The following is a 23,259-nucleotide window of genomic DNA, read 5'->3' on the forward strand; positions in this document are numbered from 1 at the left end:
TCTAGTCAGTGTCAAAATGTCCCCTGTTTAATAATTTTTTTGTTTTTGTTTGAATCAGCTTCCAAATAATGTTGGTTCTGAGCCTAGAACATACAGTGGATTGACCTGTCTCTTAAGTGTCTTTTAATCTGCAGCCTCTTCTCTCCTTTCCTTTCCTTTGCCTCAGCTGTTCTCTTCTCCCCTCCCTTTCCCTGGCCATTCTCCCTGTCCTTTGCCTCTGCCCTTCTCTCCCATCCACAACCCATTCTTGCTCTTGTTCTTGTCTCCCCCTCACCACCTCCCCTTCCTACTTCTTCCTTTCTTTTCAGTTCTAACACATTTTGGATCATTGGTTTTACTATCTCACAGTCTAAATTTCGCTTCCTGTACCCCCATGTCATCCTTAACATACATATTCAGTTGTCTTTCGTATTTCCTGTGAACAGGCACTTAGATCTAGAGGCTGATCCGATTTAGGTTTCGCTTTTTGGTAACATTGAGAATGTTGTGTATGTGGTTCAGAGGTTGCAGTATGCAGTTGTGTATGTGGTATAGAGGCTGCAGTATCTTGTTGTCTCTCTTTTTCTCTATTGGTGACTTAATCAGCTATTGATGATCTTTGCCTAGATCCATCATTTCGTAAGGGATTGCAAAATATTTAGATTCCAGTTTGTCATTCCTTCCTCATTTATTAGTTGGAATATTTGGATCATGAGAAACTGTCCCTCAACAACTATTTGGCTTTCCTGCTGTACATGTATGCAGGAAAAGCAGAGTACATCTTTGACTTCTTGATTCCTACTCCTGTCCTTTTTTAAAACCAATTTTCAGAATAACAAATTGGTTCCTTAGCATCTTTTAAAATGTATCATTATGACATCATGGATTTAAGCATGTTTGATTTGCTTCAACCCATTGCAGTTATTTTTTAAATTGATGCTCAAGTTAACTAATCTTTAGTTAGTGGGAAGCTCTGTAGTTCTTTAGATACTGTCTTCATAATTTTGATGACTGTTTTGATTTCTAGTGTAATAAAATATTCCCAGCTTAGTTCTATAATTCCTGCGCCAGACCCAGAACCAGCTGTTTCTCCAAGGATTTCCAGTTCCTTTCAGCAAGAAATGTTACTTAAAGATGACAGTCTGGATGCTATATATAATAATATATTTTTTCTAGAAGTTTTTTTTTTTTTGAACAGAATATCGCTCTGTATCCCAGGCTGGAGTGCAGTGGTGTGATCTTGGCTCACTGCGACCTCCACCTCCTGGGTTCAAGTGATTCTCCTGCCTCAGCCTCCCAAGTAGCTGGTATTACAGGTGCTTACCACTATGCCCAGCTAATTTTTTGTATTTTTAGTAGAATTGGGGTTTCACTGTGTTAGCCAGGATGGTCTTGATCTCCTGACCTCGTGATCCGCCCGCCTCAGTCTCCCAAAGTGCTGGGATTACAGGTGTGAGCCACCGCACCCAGCCAGAAGTAATTTAATCTTTAATTACTCTAAGAGTTAAAGAATGAAAGAATATGATCCTTAACACGAAGTATATGAAATTAGCACCATGCCTTCTAAGACTCCATAAGTAAAATATTAAGAAAAATTGTGATGCTAGTGATTATTGCTTAATGATTTAGGAGTTAGGGTTTTGGGAGAAATATTTTTCCAGCTTGAATACAAGTATTCATCAGCTGCCTTTACTTTGTGCTCATTAGTTTTTCCTTCTGTGATGGGGTGTTAAGAGACAGAGGACGTAGCTTTGCTTCATCAATTGCTAGTAAGGAGTGAACACACAGACTTTTATATCCCCAGAGTCGCCATGCCAAGGTTCAGGTCAAGGTAATGGAGACAATTAGAATTTGGTGAGAGGCAAAAGCTCTTATCGAGGAGTCTGGAGACTTGGGCTTATATCCTTCAATACCATTGCTGAATCATGCTCACTTTTAACCACCCTTATGTGTTCTGAAAATTGATGTCTGTTTCCTCCTCTGCAAAATGGGTACAGTATGTGTACATGAGTGAATTTTGGGGGGGTATAGTGTAGAGAAGAACAGTTAGCTTATCCTAGCTAATTGGATTCATGAGAAGATCATTCCAGACAGCAATAAAGTGGGTGCACAAGTTAAATATTTACAGTGACCCTATCTTCATCTCACCCCAGGGGAGTCTTGAGTCTTGTTCCTGTCTGTAGGAGTCAGTTGTTTTGATGGACATTATGAGTCCCCGGGGTCCAACGTCTTTTCTCCACTGGCCCTCCAGAGCGCTTGGAATCTTCTCAGTTCTCACCCCATTATTGTTCAGGTATGGACCCTCAAATGTAGTCTAGGAAAGGTGACATGTTATGCCATTGTTGTCTACCAAAACCCTGGTTAAAATAATCTCATTTGTCTAGATTGTGAGTCACTGAGCAGGAGTCTGAATGGGCCATAGCATGGCTCCTTTTTATGATGAGGAAGATGGCTGGGGAAGTCTGGAGGAGACCACAGGGGCAGTCAAGAGGCCTCCCCACTGCAAGGGAGAAAGGTGGGAGAAGGAAATCCCATGGGAAGTCACTAGTGGATATTTGTTGTTTTTACTGGCTCATAGGTTAAATAGCACCTTGATTTTATTTTGGAGAACTACTCTTCTCTCTGTGAATTTTTTTAAGATTCTCAGTTAAGTATCCCCTCAAATGAAAGGATAAAGGTATTATACAGCTGTCTTTCAGAAATTGGCTCCTGAGTGGCGCAGCACAAGACCTAAAATAGTTGGAGTCCATCCATCTCAATGGTAATGCCCTGAAGAGATTGTTTGATAGCTCCTGCTACCTAGATCTGCAGAGATGCTCTGATTCCTGGCCATCCTGAGCCTGGGCCTGCAGCTTTTCTTGCTGTCTTCCAGTGAATTTACTTTTCCTCTTTTTTCCCTCTTGTCCTACATTAACTAGATTTGGTGTTTGCTTGTAACCAATAATTCTACATAAATGCACTAAAAAAACCTTGTTTAATATCATAATTTAATCGTTCCCCCTCTGTAGTAGCAGAGAGAAATTTAAGAAGCATTACTAAATGCCCTATCTGAAGGAACTTGTGTCTTTCATACTTCAGTTGGAATTTTGCAGGCCCATCTCTGACCAAACTCTGCAAGGAATTAAGCGGCCTTTGTGGCCTTCTTTAAAATGTGTCCTAGACAGCTTAGATTTTACTAGGGAAAAAAAGGGAATGGATTGGTTGGTTTCTTTATTGCTTTCTTTGTCTCCGTGGTCCATTGTTTAACTTCGTGCTGTAGTCTATATTCTCCAAGAGGAAGAAAAACATTTTATTTCCCCATTTTGAAAGTGATACATGCGTATGATAGGAAATACCAAGAGACAAAACGATGAAAACAAAACCACCCATAATCACCAGATAATTACTTCTTACCATTTTCCTGTACTTACAGTCTTTAATATATAACATATATAAAGTATATAATGTATATAAAGCAAACATAAGTAATGTTCACTTTACAAATGGGATCATATTGTTTTGTAAACTTAAAATTACTTAATGTTCAGCAATTTTGCATGTCATTAAATTATTTTCAGTATGATTTTTAATAGTTGCATAGCAGTCTTGCTGTATTATTTACTACTCACATTTAGCAAATCTAAAATTTAGAATTCTTTTTATGAGCACTCATAAAAATTAAGATTAGTTTCCTGTTCTGAAATTGGTGAAAATATTGCCTATTGCTATCCACAGTCCACACTGATGTCCAGCATATATTACTACTCTCTTTGCTGTAGAACGACCAGTGGTAAATGAAGTAGATGCATTTTGTGTGTGTGTGTGATTCAGGTTATAAGCTTTGCGCAGAATTTGTCATGCTGGAAAAGTTACAGAAAAAGTGAAACGACCTTCAGTCCAGCAGGCCTTCTGCAACTTCTACCTCTGATAACAGGCTGCCCTAAGAGAGAGTTCGTGCATAAGCTTTTTGTTATCGATACTCTTTAATCTCATACTTGTACCAAGCCCACAACGGTATGCTAATGAGAGCTTTAACACTCCTGAACTTAACTGAAAATTTTTTCTCAGTAGGTTTCAGAAAGTGCTGGGAAATATAAACCCAGCAACGTGCAAGGGGAAAGGGGACACGATTCTGGATAGCCATTTGCTTCACTGGGATGTGAAAGTTCTTTTGAGTACTAGAATCAGGTAAGGATGGCTATGTTTTCTTGGAGAAGGAGGGAAGGAGGGCTATTGAATTATCCTATTGTCTCGGAGATCTTGAAGAGACCCTAAAGCTTCAATTTATCTCATAGCTTTGGAACCCTCTTTTACCAAATTGTTACCTTTTAGTCTCTCCTTGATAAACAGGGACCCTGTTCTGTGAAGATGTGGCAAATTGCTTGCTGTTGTGCCATTAGAGCCTCATTATTGAGTTTTCAGGATTATTACAGATAAAGTGTGAACCATTATAAAATCTATAATCCTTTAAGATATAATTATTGGCTTAGCTCTACCAAGGTGTGTTTGCATTCTAAAGGCGGGGAAGGCATCTGCTTCAACATTCAAATTCAGATTTTAGTCACCAATGAGAAATAAATAGTGCTAACCCAAGTTTTAATTTCCTTAAAGGTGGTGGTAAAGTCAGCTAAAGTGGTTCAAAAAGAATGTTACTGTGTTGGCAACAATTGTGGCAGCTAAACAGAATGGTGAAACACGTGAGGTAGATCATTCAAGTCCACGTAATATGTGGAAATGCTAATGATAAATCAAGTGCCATTGTTGAGTGGTATAAAATGTCATCAGCTCACCAGTGCAAAACTAGAAACAAAAAAGAAGTATTATTTTGTACCCTCTCTGTTTGATACACAGCCTTCTGCTACATGACCACATTTACATGCACAATCTGCCTGTCCATGCTCTGGGGTTGGGAGATCCAACTGTCAGTCATCTTGGCTAGTAGGAAGGCTTAGAGAACCAAAGCTCTGAGCAAGAACTAGAGATACTGGGTTTGAAGTTTTCTGGCAGAAGAGCTGCTAATGAGTAGTAATTCTCAGTAGGTACTTAGAGTTCAGAGGCATATCTTAGATGTGTTTCCCGACTCCTGGGAACCGACAATAGAAGTTGGTCATAAGTCACAGATCTGATTTGTTTTGCTCCACATTTGAAGTTGTCCCTGCTGCTGGTGGGTAACGGGATTATGGTGGTGATAAGTGGATGAGGAAAGCTTCCGAATAATCAGAAGATTTGGGAAGATGTTCCAGTCTCTTTGCCCACTCCCAGTTCAGCCTACCCTCTGAAGTATCTGCTGTTAGACTGTTCTGTCACCTCTAGCCCAGGAATTGCAAAATCAAATGCTTGCACAGACCAGGCAGTAACTTAGATAAATAAGGCCTGCTGGGTAGAGACTGGCAGGTTGAATAATATATCCCTCATCTAAAGAGAACAGCAGCACTGAGTTTTAGGAAACTCTTGGCACATGTGATTGCTGGCTCAGTGTTGCTATATTTTATGAATTATTTTAAGAGATAATTTGAAATTTCAGGATTGTGAATGTAAACTCTTTATAAACTCTAAATGCTATTTTTTTTATCTTCTTACCTAAGTCAAATTGAATAAGAAATGGACTCTACTAAATATATCTACATTGTTACCATTTTTTAACTCTTGGGGTAGCAGCATCTTAGCCACAAATCCCCTATTTTGGGGCAAATCCTGAGATTCCAATACCATTTAACCTCTCAGGCTTCCTAAAGCACAGGTTAAGAAAATGGGCTCTGAAGGTCCCACCTGTGATTTCAATCATCCTTTAACACTAGCCTCCTGTAAATTTCCTTAAAGGACAGGGAAGAGCACAGACTCTTTGCTACTTTGGAATCTATTAATAAATGCTACCAGTTTGAGCATTTATTGAACAAAAGAAGTGTTGTTGCTTCATCTCATCTTATTTTATAAGAAATTTAAGAGATAGGTTTTACAAGAACTTTGAGATAAGATGATCATAATCATATTCCTATTTACAGATGGGTAAGCTGACGTTCAGTATTGGGGAGGATTTCCCAAAGTCACCCAGTAAGTGGCAGAAATGAAATTTGACTGCTGGAGTCAGATTTCAGAACTAAATTTTAACCACCACATTCTTCTTCTTATTATTACATTTTATGGGGTTTTAACTTGTATAGTTCCTCTGAGTAATGATTAATTCTCCATCCCTTAAAACATCTTAAGGAATCTGTAATGACATTTGATACTTTTGTAGAACATAGGAGCATTTTAAATTATCATTCTTTGATGCAAGGTTTGCAAAATGTTTGGGATCCTTCTGATCACTGAAGAGGGATGTGTTTTGTAATGCCTGCCTTCAGACCAGAGATGCTAATTCCCTTTTCCATGCCCATTTCTCACCAGATAGAAATTGAAAGTTAAAACATAGAGTGTAAAGGCCAAAGTTACGAGTTTCATCTCCAGGTGAACAAGATAATTCTACTAAGTCCATGACCGCAGAATACTTTTCTAACCCCAGCCAGCCTTCTCCCAAATACAAGAAGTATGTGTGCATCAGTCATCCTTGTCAACAAAGGCACTCTCAGCCCAGACCCACATACAGATCCATAAACAGCATCATCACAGTAAATGAAAGCAGTGTGATATGGCTAAGGAATGCAAGTAGATTTTAGCTTAGTGGCCAAGCTAAATCATGAATGGCTGCTGCCAGGAGGAGTGTTGTGTTGAGAAAGATTTGGAAACCACATTCGAGCTTTTCAAAAGAATGCTGTAATTGATTGGTCTTGTCTGCCATGGGCTTGGTCTATGGAATGAGTGGTAAGTGCTCTGTACTTGTCATCCTTGGTATAGTCTATTAATATGAAAGAGTTAAGATATCTTAACTTCGGTTGGCTTAAAGCTTTTGCATTTTAATTTGTGATTTCTTCCTCTTCAATATTTCTTCTTCCATCTCTGCTGTACCTGAGAAGAAATGGCCAAACGCACCTTCTCTAACTTGGAGACATTCCTGATTTTCCTCCTTGTAATGATGACTGCCATCACAGTGGCCCTTCTCAGCCTTTTGTTTACCACCAGTGGGACAATTGAAAACCACAAAGGCAAGTGTCACGGGCTCTCTTAGATGCAATTTTAGGCCTGTAGGAAACTTCTTGATTACTGTGGACACCAAAGAGAAAACAGTGTCTGCTGATAGTTCTACGTGTACTTAAGCAGCCTGGAATAGCCGTTTCCCTTTGCATTAATTGCCCTTTCTGCATTGATAGCAGTTTTATCAAGTTTACCTTTGTCCCCAATAGCCAGGTGACAGGCATTCTGACATGTACTTGTTTGCCATTCGTTTTCCATTGATATAAGCACAGCTCAAGATTTGTCAAGGTCTAGTAATGGCAGCTTTTGCCCTGAGCCTCTAATCTTTCTCTTTGCCTCCTTGTAGACATCATCTTCTCCTGGGGCAAAAGGAGAATGAAAACTCGCTGAATGAACGTCAATTAGTCTGTGAAGAGCCTTAGAGAATGGGGTCTCAAACATAAATCCTTACAAGGGCTAATCAAGTTTTGCAAATGAGGTGGAGTGAGGAGGTGGACCAAGGAGGAGGCAGGTACAATTCTGGTGAAGAAGGCCTACAGCCACTCCCAGGTGGCAGCTGTTTGTTGTAGAGAGAACACATGATCTCAGATCTCCTGAGTTTTGCAGAGAAGCTGGAAATTAGAATTTTCTATCTCATGATTTTTTTTCAATGTTGGAAACTAAGTTTTGAGAACAATGTAGGCTACACTTACACACAAGATTGGCAGTGGGTCTTGGTGGAGCCTCTGTTTCAGTCAGTATTAGGTTACATAACTGTAAAATGAGTAGAGAAGATAGGTGAAGATTGAAACTCTGACCAAAATAAAGATAGGGCTGGCCTTAGGCCAAATGGAGAAGATGGTATTTTCTACCTCACTTTTCCCTTTTGTAGCCTCTTTTCCTGCATATTCTCTACCATGTCCCAGGGCTTTGAATTCCTGGCAAACACAGAGGATAAGAGATCCTCTGATCCAGCATGAGGCACAGCAGGGTCATAGACTGATAGAAGTGAAAGGATCATTAAGAATTATTCAGTTTTGGCTGAGCCTGGTGGTTCACGCCTATAATGCCAGCACTTTGGAGGGCCAAGGTGGGCGAATCACTTGAGGTCAAGAGTTCGAGACCAGCCTGGCCAATGTGGCAAAACCCTGTCTCTGCTAAAAAAANCTTACCTAAGTCAAATTGAATAAGAAATGGACTCTACTAAATATATCTACATTGTTACCATTTTTTAACTCTTGGGGGTAGCAGCATCTTAGCCACAAATCCCCTATTTTGGGGGCAAATCCTGAGATTCCAATACCATTTAACCTCTCAGGCTTCCTAAAGCACAGGTTAAGAAAATGGGCTCTGAAGGTCCCACCTGTGATTTCAATCATCCTTTAACACTAGCCTCCTGTAAATTTCCTTAAAGGACAGGGAAGAGCACAGACTCTTTGCTACTTTGGAATCTATTAATAAATGCTACCAGTTTGAGCATTTATTGAACAAAAGAAGTGTTGTTGCTTCATCTCATCTTATTTTTATAAGAAATTTAAGAGATAGGTTTTACAAGAACTTTGAGATAAGATGATCATAATCATATTCCTATTTACAGATGGGTAAGCTGACGTTCAGTATTGGGGGAGGATTTCCCAAAGTCACCCAGTAAGTGGCAGAAATGAAATTTGACTGCTGGAGTCAGATTTCAGAACTAAATTTTTAACCACCACATTCTTCTTCTTATTATTACATTTTATGGGGTTTTAACTTGTATAGTTCCTCTGAGTAATGATTAATTCTCCATCCCTTAAAACATCTTAAGGAATCTGTAATGACATTTGATACTTTTGTAGAACATAGGAGCATTTTAAATTATCATTCTTTGATGCAAGGTTTGCAAAATGTTTGGGATCCTTCTGATCACTGAAGAGGGATGTGTTTTGTAATGCCTGCCTTCAGACCAGAGATGCTAATTCCCTTTTCCATGCCCATTTCTCACCAGATAGAAATTGAAAGTTAAAACATAGAGTGTAAAGGCCAAAGTTACGAGTTTCATCTCCAGGTGAACAAGATAATTCTACTAAGTCCATGACCGCAGAATACTTTTCTAACCCCAGCCAGCCTTCTCCCAAATACAAGAAGTATGTGTGCATCAGTCATCCTTGTCAACAAAGGCACTCTCAGCCCAGACCCACATACAGATCCATAAACAGCATCATCACAGTAAATGAAAGCAGTGTGATATGGCTAAGGAATGCAAGTAGATTTTAGCTTAGTGGCCAAGCTAAATCATGAATGGCTGCTGCCAGGAGGAGTGTTGTGTTGAGAAAGATTTGGAAACCACATTCGAGCTTTTCAAAAAGAATGCTGTAATTGATTGGTCTTGTCTGCCATGGGCTTGGTCTATGGAATGAGTGGTAAGTGCTCTGTACTTGTCATCCTTGGTATAGTCTATTAATATGAAAGAGTTAAGATATCTTAACTTCGGTTGGCTTAAAGCTTTTGCATTTTAATTTGTGATTTCTTCCTCTTCAATATTTCTTCTTCCATCTCTGCTGTACCTGAGAAGAAATGGCCAAACGCACCTTCTCTAACTTGGAGACATTCCTGATTTTCCTCCTTGTAATGATGACTGCCATCACAGTGGCCCTTCTCAGCCTTTTGTTTACCACCAGTGGGACAATTGAAAACCACAAAGGCAAGTGTCACGGGCTCTCTTAGATGCAATTTTTAGGCCTGTAGGAAACTTCTTGATTACTGTGGACACCAAAGAGAAAAACAGTGTCTGCTGATAGTTCTACGTGTACTTAAGCAGCCTGGAATAGCCGTTTCCCTTTGCATTAATTGCCCTTTCTGCATTGATAGCAGTTTTTATCAAGTTTACCTTTGTCCCCAATAGCCAGGTGACAGGCATTCTGACATGTACTTGTTTGCCATTCGTTTTTCCATTGATATAAGCACAGCTCAAGATTTGTCAAGGTCTAGTAATGGCAGCTTTTGCCCTGAGCCTCTAATCTTTCTCTTTGCCTCCTTGTAGACATCATCTTCTCCTGGGGGCAAAAGGAGAATGAAAAACTCGCTGAATGAACGTCAATTAGTCTGTGAAGAGCCTTAGAGAATGGGGTCTCAAACATAAATCCTTACAAGGGCTAATCAAGTTTTGCAAATGAGGTGGAGTGAGGAGGTGGACCAAGGAGGAGGCAGGTACAATTCTGGTGAAGAAGGCCTACAGCCACTCCCAGGTGGCAGCTGTTTGTTGTAGAGAGAACACATGATCTCAGATCTCCTGAGTTTTGCAGAGAAGCTGGAAATTAGAATTTTTCTATCTCATGATTTTTTTTCAATGTTGGAAACTAAGTTTTTGAGAACAATGTAGGCTACACTTACACACAAGATTGGCAGTGGGTCTTGGTGGAGCCTCTGTTTCAGTCAGTATTAGGTTACATAACTGTAAAATGAGTAGAGAAGATAGGTGAAGATTGAAACTCTGACCAAAATAAAGATAGGGCTGGCCTTAGGCCAAATGGAGAAGATGGTATTTTCTACCTCACTTTTCCCTTTTGTAGCCTCTTTTCCTGCATATTCTCTACCATGTCCCAGGGCTTTGAATTCCTGGCAAACACAGAGGATAAGAGATCCTCTGATCCAGCATGAGGCACAGCAGGGTCATAGACTGATAGAAGTGAAAGGATCATTAAGAATTATTCAGTTTTGGCTGAGCCTGGTGGTTCACGCCTATAATGCCAGCACTTTGGAGGGCCAAGGTGGGCGAATCACTTGAGGTCAAGAGTTCGAGACCAGCCTGCCAAATGGGGAAAACCCGTTCCCTGCAAAAAAAAAAAAAAAAAAAAAAAAAAAAAAATAGCTGGGCATGGTGGTGCACACCTGTAATCCCAGCTACTCGGGAGGCTGAGGCAAGGCAGGAGAATCACTTGAACCCAGGGATCAGAGGTTGCAGTGAACCAAGATCACACTACTGCACTCCAGTCTGGGTAACAGAGCAAGACTCCATTAAAAAAAAAAAAATAAGAAAAGGAATTATTCAATTTTAGCTCTTAAAATTAGGAAATCAGGAGGCTGAGACTCAGGGAGGTTATTAATAATTATAGTAACTATTCTTATAGCTGTAGTTACTGTTTATTAAATGGTTTCTGTGTTGAGCACTATAGTGAGGATTCCAGAATATTTTCTCATCAAATTATCACAAAAATCCTATAAGGGTTGATGCTAGCCCTACTGTTTACATTAGTTTCATTTTATACTTGGGGAAATGGAGACCTTGAGATTGCAAATAACATACCCTTAGCTATGTGTTAGCTTTGGCTTTAGTTGGCATGACATTCCTATGCTGGTAGCAATGAAGTAATAGCGAAGATGCCTGCTCCACTCCTTGCAATACTTGATGTCTTGAAGAAAATCTTGACTTGGGAATGAGAAGACATGGATTCTAACTCCATCTAGAATTTGGTCGAAAGAGCATCAGATTCTGAGTTTGAGGATCTGGATTGCATACCAGAATCATCACATGCTCTCCATTAACTATTGGTTAGGTCAATTTTCTGATTTTCAGTTTTCTCATCTGTAAAACTGAGGAGATTATGTTAGGTGATCTCTAAGTTTTTTGAGCTCTGAATTTCTAGGATTTCAGAAGGAATCAGCTATAAAGCTCTTGCCTAAGTACTTTCTGACCATGAATGCCTTGTGACACTGATATTTGATGCCTTAACAACTCCTGACTCTTGTCTGGGGAATGGAAATAAACAAAATAATGAATATATAAAATGTTTAAATAGGTAAAGAAAATCAAAGCTACATATTAGCCATTGTTCCAAGTTTATAATATTAGTGAACAGAGATATTATTCAAAACAACCCCAGAAAGCAGGATATTATTATAATCTCCATTTTATAGACAAGAATTGGGGTGAAATAGGTTAAGGAATTTGATCACTTAGTAGGTGGTAGATTCAGGTTTCAAACACAGGCAGTTTGTTTCTGTCAACTGTCTTCTCACAAAAATCCTGTATGTCATTCTGCTTCCCTTGATATTTGTATGTGTGTGTATAATAAATATATATGCATACATTAATATGGAATATATGTGTATAAACACACACATAGATATGAATATATAAATATTAGAATAATTAATATGAAATTATATCAACATGTATACAGTGATCTAGGTTGCATTAAAAATGAGTCTTTAGAAGGTCAAAGAAGATCAGAGCCAAGGTAGAGTCAGCAGGGTGGCATCCTGCAGGTGAGGAGTTGAGTCAGATCTAGGTGTGATGGAAATGGACTAACTCTGAAGCAGGTGGTAGAGTTTGGTAGGTGGAGAGGAAAGGAGTGAGGAGTCTGGATAGAAAGAATGGAAGAAACCAATCCCCAGATGTTGGATTCAGTAAACCTGGCACCTGTTTAGTTTAGCTGGAAAAGAAGAGCAGGGTGTTGAGTGAAGGCAGTGAGTTTGACAAGGAATGGCTTGTGATGAGGAGTTGAAGGACATTTGACAGAGGCCTTGATCATTAGTCTGAAACATCTCTCATCCAAGAAAAAGATCCCGTTTAGGATTATGATTTTAAACAGATTCCTGAGATGTTTCTCTCTCTATATTTTATGTATAAGAAAATATATAAAGAGTTTTCCTCATGAACCTGAGCCTATATGTTGTATTCTAATTGATGTTGACAAATAAGACGGCTGAAATGTTGTTTCTCAAATCTCTTATTCTGTTTTGGATTCAGGAGACCATTTTTTTTCAACCACCCCAAACCCTCCAGCCACCCAGGGCTCCACAGCCACCCAGAGCTCCACAGCCACCCAACGCTCCACAGCCACCCAGAGCTCCACAGCCACTCAAACTTCTCCAGTGACTTCAACCCCAGAGCCACCTCTATTTCAGAACTTCAGTGGCTATCATATTGGTGTTGGACGAGCTGACTGCACAGGACAAGTAGCAGATATCAATTTGGTAAGTAGACAATGGACTCCTTAAGGAGACTGTGAAACAACCAATTTTATTATTTTACAACCTGCATTCATTTCTGATTATTACAACATCATCATTATTTTCTTCTAGCTTTTTAATTGACCTTGCTGCTGTCTAGCACTATGAATTTCATACTAGAAGGAAGAGGAAAACTTTTATTCAATCATAACTCCCCTGTAAAGTCCATTGGCTTTTCTTCTTCTTTTTTTTTATGAACAGAAGTGGCAGAGATGGCAAACTCAAATATGACAGGGGGTGAGCAGGTACCGTAAATGACATCACCAGGCCAGTGTAACATAATAAATGTCTAGTGAATCCTCAGTTTGGGAGTAGGATGCAGTAGGAAATGGTGGGGACTTTGAGGGGAAAGAAAGCACAAAGAAAGTATATGGATTTGGCTGATTGTTGCCATGTAAGAATGGGGGCTCAGGGCTGCTCTATTTTGCAGTATTTTAAAAGAAGCCCCAAAATCCCCAGATTAAAGAGTTGAAGTTTCAAATATCTTACTTAAAAAATAAAGGCAACTCTAGCTAAAACTGGAAACCTAGGTTGCACCAATATGTGAAAGCAAATAAAACTTCTATGTGTCAGGTGTGGCCTATTGACTGCTAGTCTTGTCTATGTGATGGAAATACCCATTTATGTCAGTGCTTCTCTAGGAAACCAGAGCATGAAGTTGTCTAATGGGATTCACTCCCTCCCTCTAAGTAATCTTTACATTCCAGGTATGATTCTCGACTGTATGTTCTGAAACAGTAATCCTGGAATGTGAACCCTAAATAAACACTCTCAGGAGGGGTAAAGCAAACAGTAGAGGGGGCATTCTGAAGACCTAGGTGTAGTTTTATGGGTAAATTTTATGACATGGTGAGAGAAGTGACTTGGGATAGGTGTATGTGATCTGATTTGGCTTAGAGAGTTGTAGAATCCTAAGTCAGGAGCCCCAGTGTTGGGGAGAACAACTGTTCTGAGAAATGGCTAATCATACATAACCTGCTGCCACAACATCCTGTTCCCAAATACTTCACTCTGCATATAGCCCCAGCAGCCCAACCTTGTTCTGCATATGTCCCGCTCCAGCATGACCCTATGTAACTTCTCTCCAGCCCCTGCTTCTTTGCATATTGCAGGAAGTCAGGGATGGAGGGACCGACTGAAGCCATGGCAGAAGAACATAAATTGTGAAGATTTCATGGACATTTATTAGTTCCCCAAATTAATACCTTTATAATTCTTTACACCTGTCTTTACTGCAGTCTCTGAACATAAATTGTGAAGATCTCATGGACACTTATCACTTCCCCAATCAATACCCTTGTGATTTCCTATGCCTGTCTTTACTTTCATCTCTTAATCCCATCATCTTCGTAAGCTGAGGAGGATGTATGTCACCTCAGGACCCTGTGATGATTGCATTAACTGCACAAATTTTTTGTAGAGCATGTGTGTTTGAACAATATGAAATCTGGGCACCTTGAAAAAAGAACAGGATGACAGCAATGTTCAGGGAACAAGGGATATAATCTTAAACTCTGACTGCCGGTGAGCCAGGTGGAACAGATCCATATTTCTCTTCTTTCAAAAGCAAATAGGAGAAGTATTGCTGAATTCTTTTTCTCAGCAAGGAACATCCCTGAGAAAGAGAATGCATCCCTGAGGGTAGGCCTCTAAATGGCCCCCTTGCGGGCAGCTGTCTTTTACAGTCAAAGCTGAAAGGATGAAATAAGCCCCAGTCTCCTGTAGCACTCCCAGGCTTATTAGGATGAGGAAATTCCCGCTTAATAAATTTTGGTCAGACAGGTTGTCTGCTCTCAAACCCTGTCTCCTGATAAGATGTTATCAATGATAATGCGTGCCCAAAACTTCATTAACAATTTTAATTTCGCCCCATCCTGTGGTCCTGTGATCTCACCCTGCCTCCATTTGCTTTGTGATATTTTATTACCTTGTGAAGCTTGTGATCTCTGTGACCCACACCCTATTTGTACACTCCCTCCCCCTTTTGAAAATCGCTAATAAAACCTTGCTGGTTTTATGGCTCAGGGAGCATCATGGAACCTGCCAACATGTGATGTCTCCCCTGGACACGCAGCTTTAAAATTTCTCTCTTTTGTACTCTTTCCCTTTATTTCTCAGACCAGCCGATGCTTAGGGAAATAGAAAATAACCCACGTTGAATATTGTGGGTAGGGTTTTCCCTGATATTTGCAGACAGCCCCTTCTCTGCTGTGCTACCTGTTGTACCCTTACAACATATTTTCTTACTTTCCCTGATAAATCTGCCTTTCTTTACCTATGACTGTCTTGGTAAATTTCTTTACCACCCCATGTCATGGGCGGTAAATGAATTTACCAGCCAGTTGCACCCACGACAGGAATGATACTATGGTAAAAGCCAGGGCGAGGTACCCTCTGTGAAGAATACTTAATTATGAAGATACCATTTTCTTCAGAAAACAAAATTGTACACTAAACAACCAACATGAGAGAACCTTCAATCTTTAAAATGTTCCTGGGCAATGTGGGGTGGAGGTAGAGGAAATATATTTTCCTGTACATCTTAGACAGGCAGGAGAAAAAGAGCCATTGCCCAAACCATTGTCCAAACTGGAAAGATCTCACGTGTTAGTGTTAGTAATAGCATTTCCAAAGTCTCACCAACTCCCTCCTGCCCATAAGCCAGGGAACAGCTTCTGCCAACCTGATCGATTCTTTGCCTTTGCATTTTTCTATATGAAAGATTCAAGCCTCTTTTATGATATTTTTCAGCTTTCTTTCTTCCTTTTCTTTTAATTTTGAAAACATATATTCTCTCACTCAGAGCCACCATGTCATATGGATGTTTTTTCTTTGTCTTTCTGCAGTCATCTATATTGTATGTTTGTGCCTGGTTTCTAGTAGTAGGGGAGTGAGACAGAGCAGTTCTGATTGTCTCTTCCTCTTTAGATGGGCTACAGCAAATCTGGCCAGAATGCACAGGGCATCCTCACCAGGCTGTACAGTCGTGCTTTCATCATGGCAGAACCTGATGGGTCCAATCGAACAGTGTTTGTCAGCATCGACATAGGCATGGTATCCCAAAGGCTCAGGCTGGAGGTAAGTGATTTGAGAGGAGAAAGGAATGAAGAAATGATATGGTTTAAGGAACAGTTGATGCATGTGACAGGAACTAATTCCTCTTGGTTTCTCATTCATTGAAATTCTACTACCTTCAATGTTAATGACTCTTGACAATATAGCAGATAATCTTACAAGGAGAATGATCCTCACCATTTCAGTCTAAGTTATCTTGGTCAAAAGTTGCTTTCAATTCTGCTGATGACTCATTGTCATTATTAATGCTAATATTTTTATTGAAAGTTTATAATGTGCCAGGTTACATTTATATATGTGTATGTATATATATATATATATATATATTCCCTTATTTAATCCTCCTTGTTAGAAGTTGGGAGAGTACCAATTAATCACTAAGCCCTTCCTCAGGTTCTCAGACAATTGAGAATACATGTGAGGAATCAGATGTGAATTAAAATACAACATTGAAATGAGGTTGACCATGAATTAGTAGTTACAGAAACTGGGTAATAGGCACATAGGGATTCATTATAGTATTCTGATTGTTTTTTATGGATTTGAAATGGTCAAAGCCATACAAAAGGAGGAGGAGGAGGAGAGAGGGAGAGAGAGAGAGAGTGAGAAAGCGAGCAAGCAAGCAAGCGACTGATAGAACTTCCGATTCTATCTTTCTAAGGCAATTTCTAATCCCTGACCCAGTTATATTTTCTGCATGGGATCAGGTCACTAAGAGAGAATGTGTTCTGTTAATGTCTGCTCACATAATCATGAATGTGAGAAAGAGGAACGGCTGGATCTTTGACCGGAACAATGACCATAAAGGTCCATTATGCAATGTCAGATTTTGCTAGCCTCACCTATTAAACACTTTCCTTCTCAAGCCATGTGAAGGGGCCCATGAGAGGGATGATGAGATGGCCTAAAAGCATCACTTTAACGTTGTTCCCTTTTGGGGAGGAGAGTTGAAGCCTCCCCCATCTAAGGAGACATGAGGACACGGGATGAAGTGTCTTCTCCACTCCTGCACTTACCACAAAACAGTGAGGTGGCTCTGTTGTTATTTCCATTTTCTGGGTAAGAAAACTGAGTCTTGGAGAAGATAGGTAACTTTCCAAATTTCACACAGTTAGCAAATGGTAGAACTGGATTCTGAACACAGGTATGGTTAATCCCTGAGTCCACATTCTTTTTTATTTTTTTGTCATTTTAAATTATACTTTAAGTTCTGGGATACATGTGCAGAACGTGGAGTTTTGTTACACAGGTATACACGTGCCATGGTGGTTTGCTGGACCCATCAACCCATCATCTACATTAGATATTTCTCCTAACGCTATCCTTCCCCTAGCCCTCCATCCACCGATAGGCCCCAGTGTGTGATGTTCTCCTCCCTGAGTCCAAGTGTTCTCATTGTTCACCTCCCACTTAAGAGTGAGAACATGTGGTGTTTGGTTTTCTGTTCTTGTGTTAGTTTGCTGAGAATCATGGTTTCCAGCTTCATCCGTGTCCCTGTGAAGGACATGAACTCACCCGTTTTTATGGCTGCATAGTATTCCATGGTTTATATGTGCCACATTTTCTTTATCCAGTCTATCATGGATGGACATTTGGGTTGGTTCCAAGTCTTTGCTTTTGTGAATAGTGCTGGAATAAACATGTGTGTACATGTGTCTTTATAGTAGATACATTCTTAAAAGTGACATTATTCTGTACTCTTAGAGGGAAAAATGCATTGACCACTTGCTTTTTGTAAGGTACTTTGCTAGTGTCACTTCAGGGGACATATAACTAAGTAAGTCATAATTCATCTCCTTTATGAGATCATTTTCTAGTTGGTGGATAGAAGGAAGGACTGTGAAATATAGAGATATACAGAAGTATACAGATAGCTATAATTAACTGAAGGAAGGTATGGTAGGATAGTAATTGTCTATTACTGGGTAGGAAATTACCCTAAACTATAATGGCTTAAAACAACAAACATTTATTATCTCACATGATCTATGGGTTAGGAATTCTATCTTGGCTAGGTGGCTCTGGTTTAGGTTCTATGGCAATCAAGGTGATGGCAAAGGAGGAGTCATCTGAAGGTTTGACCCAGGCTTGAAGGTCCACTTCCAAGATGGTTTGTTCATGTGGCTGTTGGCCAAAGGCCTCAGTTCCTCACTCTTCCTATCCTTACGACACAGTAGGTAGATTCCCTCAGAGTGAGTGACCCAAGAGAACGAGCAAGGAGGAAGCTACAGTGCACTGTATGACCCAGGTTTAGAAGTTATACGCCATTACTTTCACCCTGTTCTATTCATTAAGCAAGTCACTAAGTCCAGCTCACACTTAGTGGTGAAAAAGTAAGCTTTACTTCTTGAAGGGCAAAGTATCTGAGACTTTGTGGACATATGGTCTTTTAAGATCACCAATGGGGATTCAAGAAATGCAAATTAGGAAAACATTTTCATGGTAGAAATGACACTTGAGTGAGCAGAATTTTAAATGGTTAGGATGGGAAGGGAGAGAAATCTGATGGAAAAAACAGAATGAACACAGAGAGGCATGAAGGAGGGATATAGACTCTTATGAGGGAACAGAGGAGATCTATTAGGACATACGGAGGCATGTAGTTGGAGATGTATCTGGAAGATATGTTTGTCATAATTGCAGAAGGCCTGAGATGCCGGCTTGTTTTTAATTCTGTGGGTGATATGGACTCTGAGAAATCTTCTGAGTGGCAGAGTGATGTAAACACCATTTTGTTTTAGGATGATTAAGCAGGTAGAGATGTTTGATATGGATTGGAATAGAGTGGAACTAGAAGTGAGGACAAAAATTAGCAGACTCTTTAAAGTGATACTGAGGCTCTATTGGTGAGGGTCCAGTTAAGAAAACAGTAATCATCATACTAGGTATTTCAAACAGAGGTATTTCACCCAGGGAGGTTTTATAAGATGTTAAAAGGCTGAAGGAACAAGAAAGGGAAACTGGAGTTGCTGGAAGGGTTTTTATTTTTTATAACTTTGCCTAACAATTTCCCCCTTTATCATGTGAGGCTGGCACAAAGATCTTAAACCAATGTGATGTCAGTGAGACTACATGGTGGTGGGATAGGAAATTAAATGTGAGTCGGCCGGGTGCGGTGGCTCACATCTATAATCCCAGCACTTTGGGAAGCTGAGGTGGGTGGATCACTTGAAGTCAGGAGTTTGAGACCAGCCTGGCAAACATGGTGAAACCCCATCTCTAATAAAAATACAAAAATCATCCAGGCATGCTGGCAGGTGCCTGTAGTCCCAGCCACTTGGGGGGTTGAGGCAGGAGAATTGCTTGAATTTGGGAGGTGGAGGTTGTATTGAGCCAAGGTCAAGGTCACTCCATTGCACTACTCCAGTCTAGGTGACAGAATGAGACTCTGACTCAAAACACACACACACACACACACACACACACACACACACACACACACACAAAAGAAAGAAAGAAGGAAAGAAAGAAAGAAAAAAATTAAATGTGAGTGAGATTTGGACATGAATAGACGTAAAAGCCAATACTTAACATAATATTCATGCTGAGTCTGAAACTCTTGTCAGTGCCTTGTGTGGATTAATGTATTTACTCCTCCAAACAACTCTATGAGGGAGCTATTATTATTATGTCATTTGACAGATTGAGAAACCAAGTTTGCAGAGGATTGAGTAACTTATCCAAGGTTGCACAGCTAGGAACTATCAGAGCTAGGATTCAAACTTAAGCATCTTGGTGTCAGAATTCATGCTCATTTCTACTATACTATACCGCTTTTCTGAAAAATGAGATGGTTCTAATTGGGAAATAGTATGGTCATTAGCAGAAAGGAAAGAACCAAAAGGTAGACTTTGGCAGGTAGAGTGGGGAGGAGTTTAATGTGTTTGTAGATGCTATCAAGTCAATAGTGGGCACCATTTATCTGTCTCTTCCTATTTTTACATCCTCATGCAATCTGAGACCCAGTGGGAAGGCCGTTAAATGAACCCACTTAGTTTTCCCAAATTAATCCAAGGGAAGGTGTGAGAAATAAATGTAGCTAAATAAGTGCTATTAAGATTATTTATAACACCTACTTTTATGCAAGTTCTCAGTCTCAGCTTTAAGATAGATGAAATTTCCAGTACAGAATGAAGATTATGGAAGATCTCTGTGCAGTGAGGCAGGACAGGAAAACAGAAGGACTTTCTAGGTTTTTCTATGTCATGCTCCCAAGAGTGTCAGCGATAGGAAATGGAATAGAAACTGAAGACAGAAGTGAGCTGTAGACATAAATGTAGCTGCTTTGTCCTGTGTTAAAATGCCTTCCTTTCATGAACTGGGAAACATGTTATTTTCAATGGCTATCTTCCTGGCATTGTTATATATATAACTAGGTTTTACGTTTTTCTTTTTTTCCCCCTTGGAAGTCCCATATGTCTGACTTCATATCAGAGATTGTAGTTTAAAATAAAATTCATGTGTACTGTTTGTAGTCTTTTTTGTTTTAAAATTCAAGATTCATAATTTCTGTCTTTTTAAGGGCTTGATTCTTGAGTAGACATGAAGAAACGCATTTAATTCTAAAGCCCTAATGTCACAGTTCTTTAGGAATAAATAGGATGGGGTTAAGGAGCTTTAAAGTTGACTTGTGGCTCTTTTTCTCTACTACCTTCCTGTCTTAGTTGTAAGTTGCTTTTTTTTTTTTTTTTTTTTTTTGAGACGCAGTCTTGCTCTGTGCCCCAGGCTGGAGTGCAGTGGCGCGATCTCGGCTCACTGCAAGCTCCGTCCCCCAGGTTCACGCCATTCTCCTGCCTCAGCCTCCTGAGTAGCTGGGACTACAGGCGCCCGCCACCATACCCAGCTAATTTCCTTGTATTTTTAGTAGAGACGGGGTTTCACCATGTTAGCCAGGATGGTCTCGATCTCCTGACCTCGTGATCCGCCTGCCTCGGCCTCCCAAAGTGCTGGGATTACAGGCTTGAGCCACCGCGCCCGGCCCTGTAAATTGTTAAAACATCAGCTTCTGACTTTAGTTCAGCTTTCATGGTGTCCCTTCATTGATCATTTTCTCTTCTCTTCACAGACATTTCTTCTTCATGAGTGTGGTGCTTACAGTATGGAATAATATATGAGAGTGATGAGGGATTGGGGCTGGAGTTAGGATCAAACAGAAGGAACATAAAAGGATGTTAATCTAGTTAGATTATACTTCCATTCTGTATTTGTCTTGCATCATAGGATTGCTTATGTGGACATGGTAACCAAACAATCAATCTTTGGGACATGGAGAGGTTAATGAGGCAAGATGGTTATGACTGGAATGAGAATGGCGTAGATCTTCACCTGCAATAGAAGAGGTTGAATGGTTATCTTCATGTATATTAAGTACATAGCACAGAAGCTGCTACTCCCCACTTACCAGCAGTGAGCTGGAACTGGCTTGCACAAGTTCATAAAAGCCAATTTGTAAATATTCAGGAACATTGTGAGCTGGCTGTTAAGCTTTGGGTGGCTTGAAATTGATCATGATGAGGAGTTTTTATACCACAGAAATTGGCGAATACAAATGAGGGCTTTTAATTTTATTGCATGTTCCAGAGAGACAGCTCATCAGAGTGTCTATGCCATCCTCAAGGTAAACATTGCTAACAATTGCTTTGGGTTTGACACTTCTGCTGGATCTTTCTTTTTCTTTAATTAATGTTTGTGTGTATGTGGTACATATATTTATGGGGTACATGAGATGCTTTTATACAGGCATTCAATGCCTAATAATCACATCGTGGAAAATGTGGTATCCATCCCTTCAAGCATTTATCCTTTGTGTTACAAACTGCTGGATCATTTTTAAATTATCTTTCACAAAAAGTCTCAATGATACCAAACTTTAGATTGCAGCTTATTAAAGCATAATCAGCAACAGGTACTCAGCAACATCACCAGTACTCTCTCTGGTGTTTTCTTGATGTACCTGCACCATATGAAGACATTAGTCTTGATTTGGATGTTCATTGATTGACTTATTCACTAAACATTTACTGAGTTTCTTTGTATTAGTTGTTTATTGCTGTGCAACAAATCGCCTAAAAACTTAGTGGCTTAAAACAGCAATAATACATGTTGTTCAAGGTTTCTGTGTGTCAGGATTCCCAGAGTGGCTTGGTTAGACGATTCTGACTTGTTTTAGAACAAGTCATATATCATCACTTCTGTGTCATGATGTGGCACTCAGATGCTGGCTAGGGCTGCAGTTGTTTGATGGCTTGACCAAGGCTGAAGAAATTACTTCTAAGGTTGCTCACTCAGATGGCTAGCAAGTTAGTGCTAACAGGATGCTTCCTATCCTCTTAGGTCTCTCCACAGGATTATTAGGGTGTCCTTGCATCATAGGGGATGGCTTCCCCTAGACCAACAAGTCTAAGAGTTAGTTTCAAGGTGTACTGAATTCTTCATCTGGGAAATGAGGTAGTAGAGTAGCTTAAAAACCTTTGCAGTTTCTGCTCACTATGCCTGAGTTGCTTTTCCACCAGATATTGCACAGCCAGCTTGCTTTCTTCATCTAAGCCTCTGCTAAAAGAGTGCCCCTCTTTAGAAGATCTTTCCTCACTAACACCCGCTAGTTTCTTTTTCCTTATGCAATAATATTTTTCTTCATAGCATTTATCACTCTATGATATAATATTTAATATTTATTTGCTTGCTTACTGTCTTTGTCTTTCATTAGAATAAAAATATCTTCAAGACAGGAACCTCATATATTCTTTTGCTTAGAGCAGCTGTTGAATGATGAATGAATAAGAGTACTGGTTCTCTAGTTAGACGTGGGTCTGGAGTCTGGCTCTGCTACTTATTAGATCAACAGGCAAATTATTTAACTTTTGTATAATTCAATGTTCTCAGCTAAAAATGGGCTTAACAATACCTGTGTAGCTCTTGAAATTATCATAAAGATTTTTAAATACATACTATATATAACATACCTAGCATTGTGTTTGCTCATAGCAAGAATCCATAAAATGTTAAGTATTGTTATTATTATTTCATTGTTATTACTATGATAATATCCTCAAACATAGAGTGAGGGGCCATTTGAAAGGGATGTTGGCCGGACGCAGTGGCTCACGCCTGTAATCCCAGCACTTTGGGAGGCCGAGGTGGGCGGATCACGAGGTCGGGAGATCGAGACCATCCTGGCTAACACGG

General features: G+C 39.9%; 1 protein-coding gene across 2 annotated transcripts in view; it reads left to right on the forward strand.

Annotated features, from left to right (window-relative positions):
• The first annotated feature begins 9,561 nt into the window (after nt 1-9,561).
• LOC108527549 (neutral ceramidase) overlaps nt 9,562-23,259 on the forward strand; it is a 72,903-nt gene continuing 59,205 nt past the window's right edge. For both annotated transcript variants that reach the window (XM_017868874.1, XM_017868875.1), the window contains exons 1-3: nt 9,562-9,688; nt 12,737-12,963; nt 15,928-16,077. In XM_017868874.1, the coding sequence (XP_017724363.1) occupies nt 9,562-9,688; nt 12,737-12,963; nt 15,928-16,077 (504 nt within the window). The remainder of the gene's footprint in view (nt 9,689-12,736; nt 12,964-15,927; nt 16,078-23,259) is intronic.

The sequence above is a fragment of the Rhinopithecus bieti genome, unplaced genomic scaffold (genome assembly GCF_001698545.2).
Source record: "Rhinopithecus bieti isolate Rb0 unplaced genomic scaffold, ASM169854v2 scaffold_4655, whole genome shotgun sequence".
NCBI lineage: Eukaryota > Metazoa > Chordata > Mammalia > Primates > Cercopithecidae > Rhinopithecus > Rhinopithecus bieti.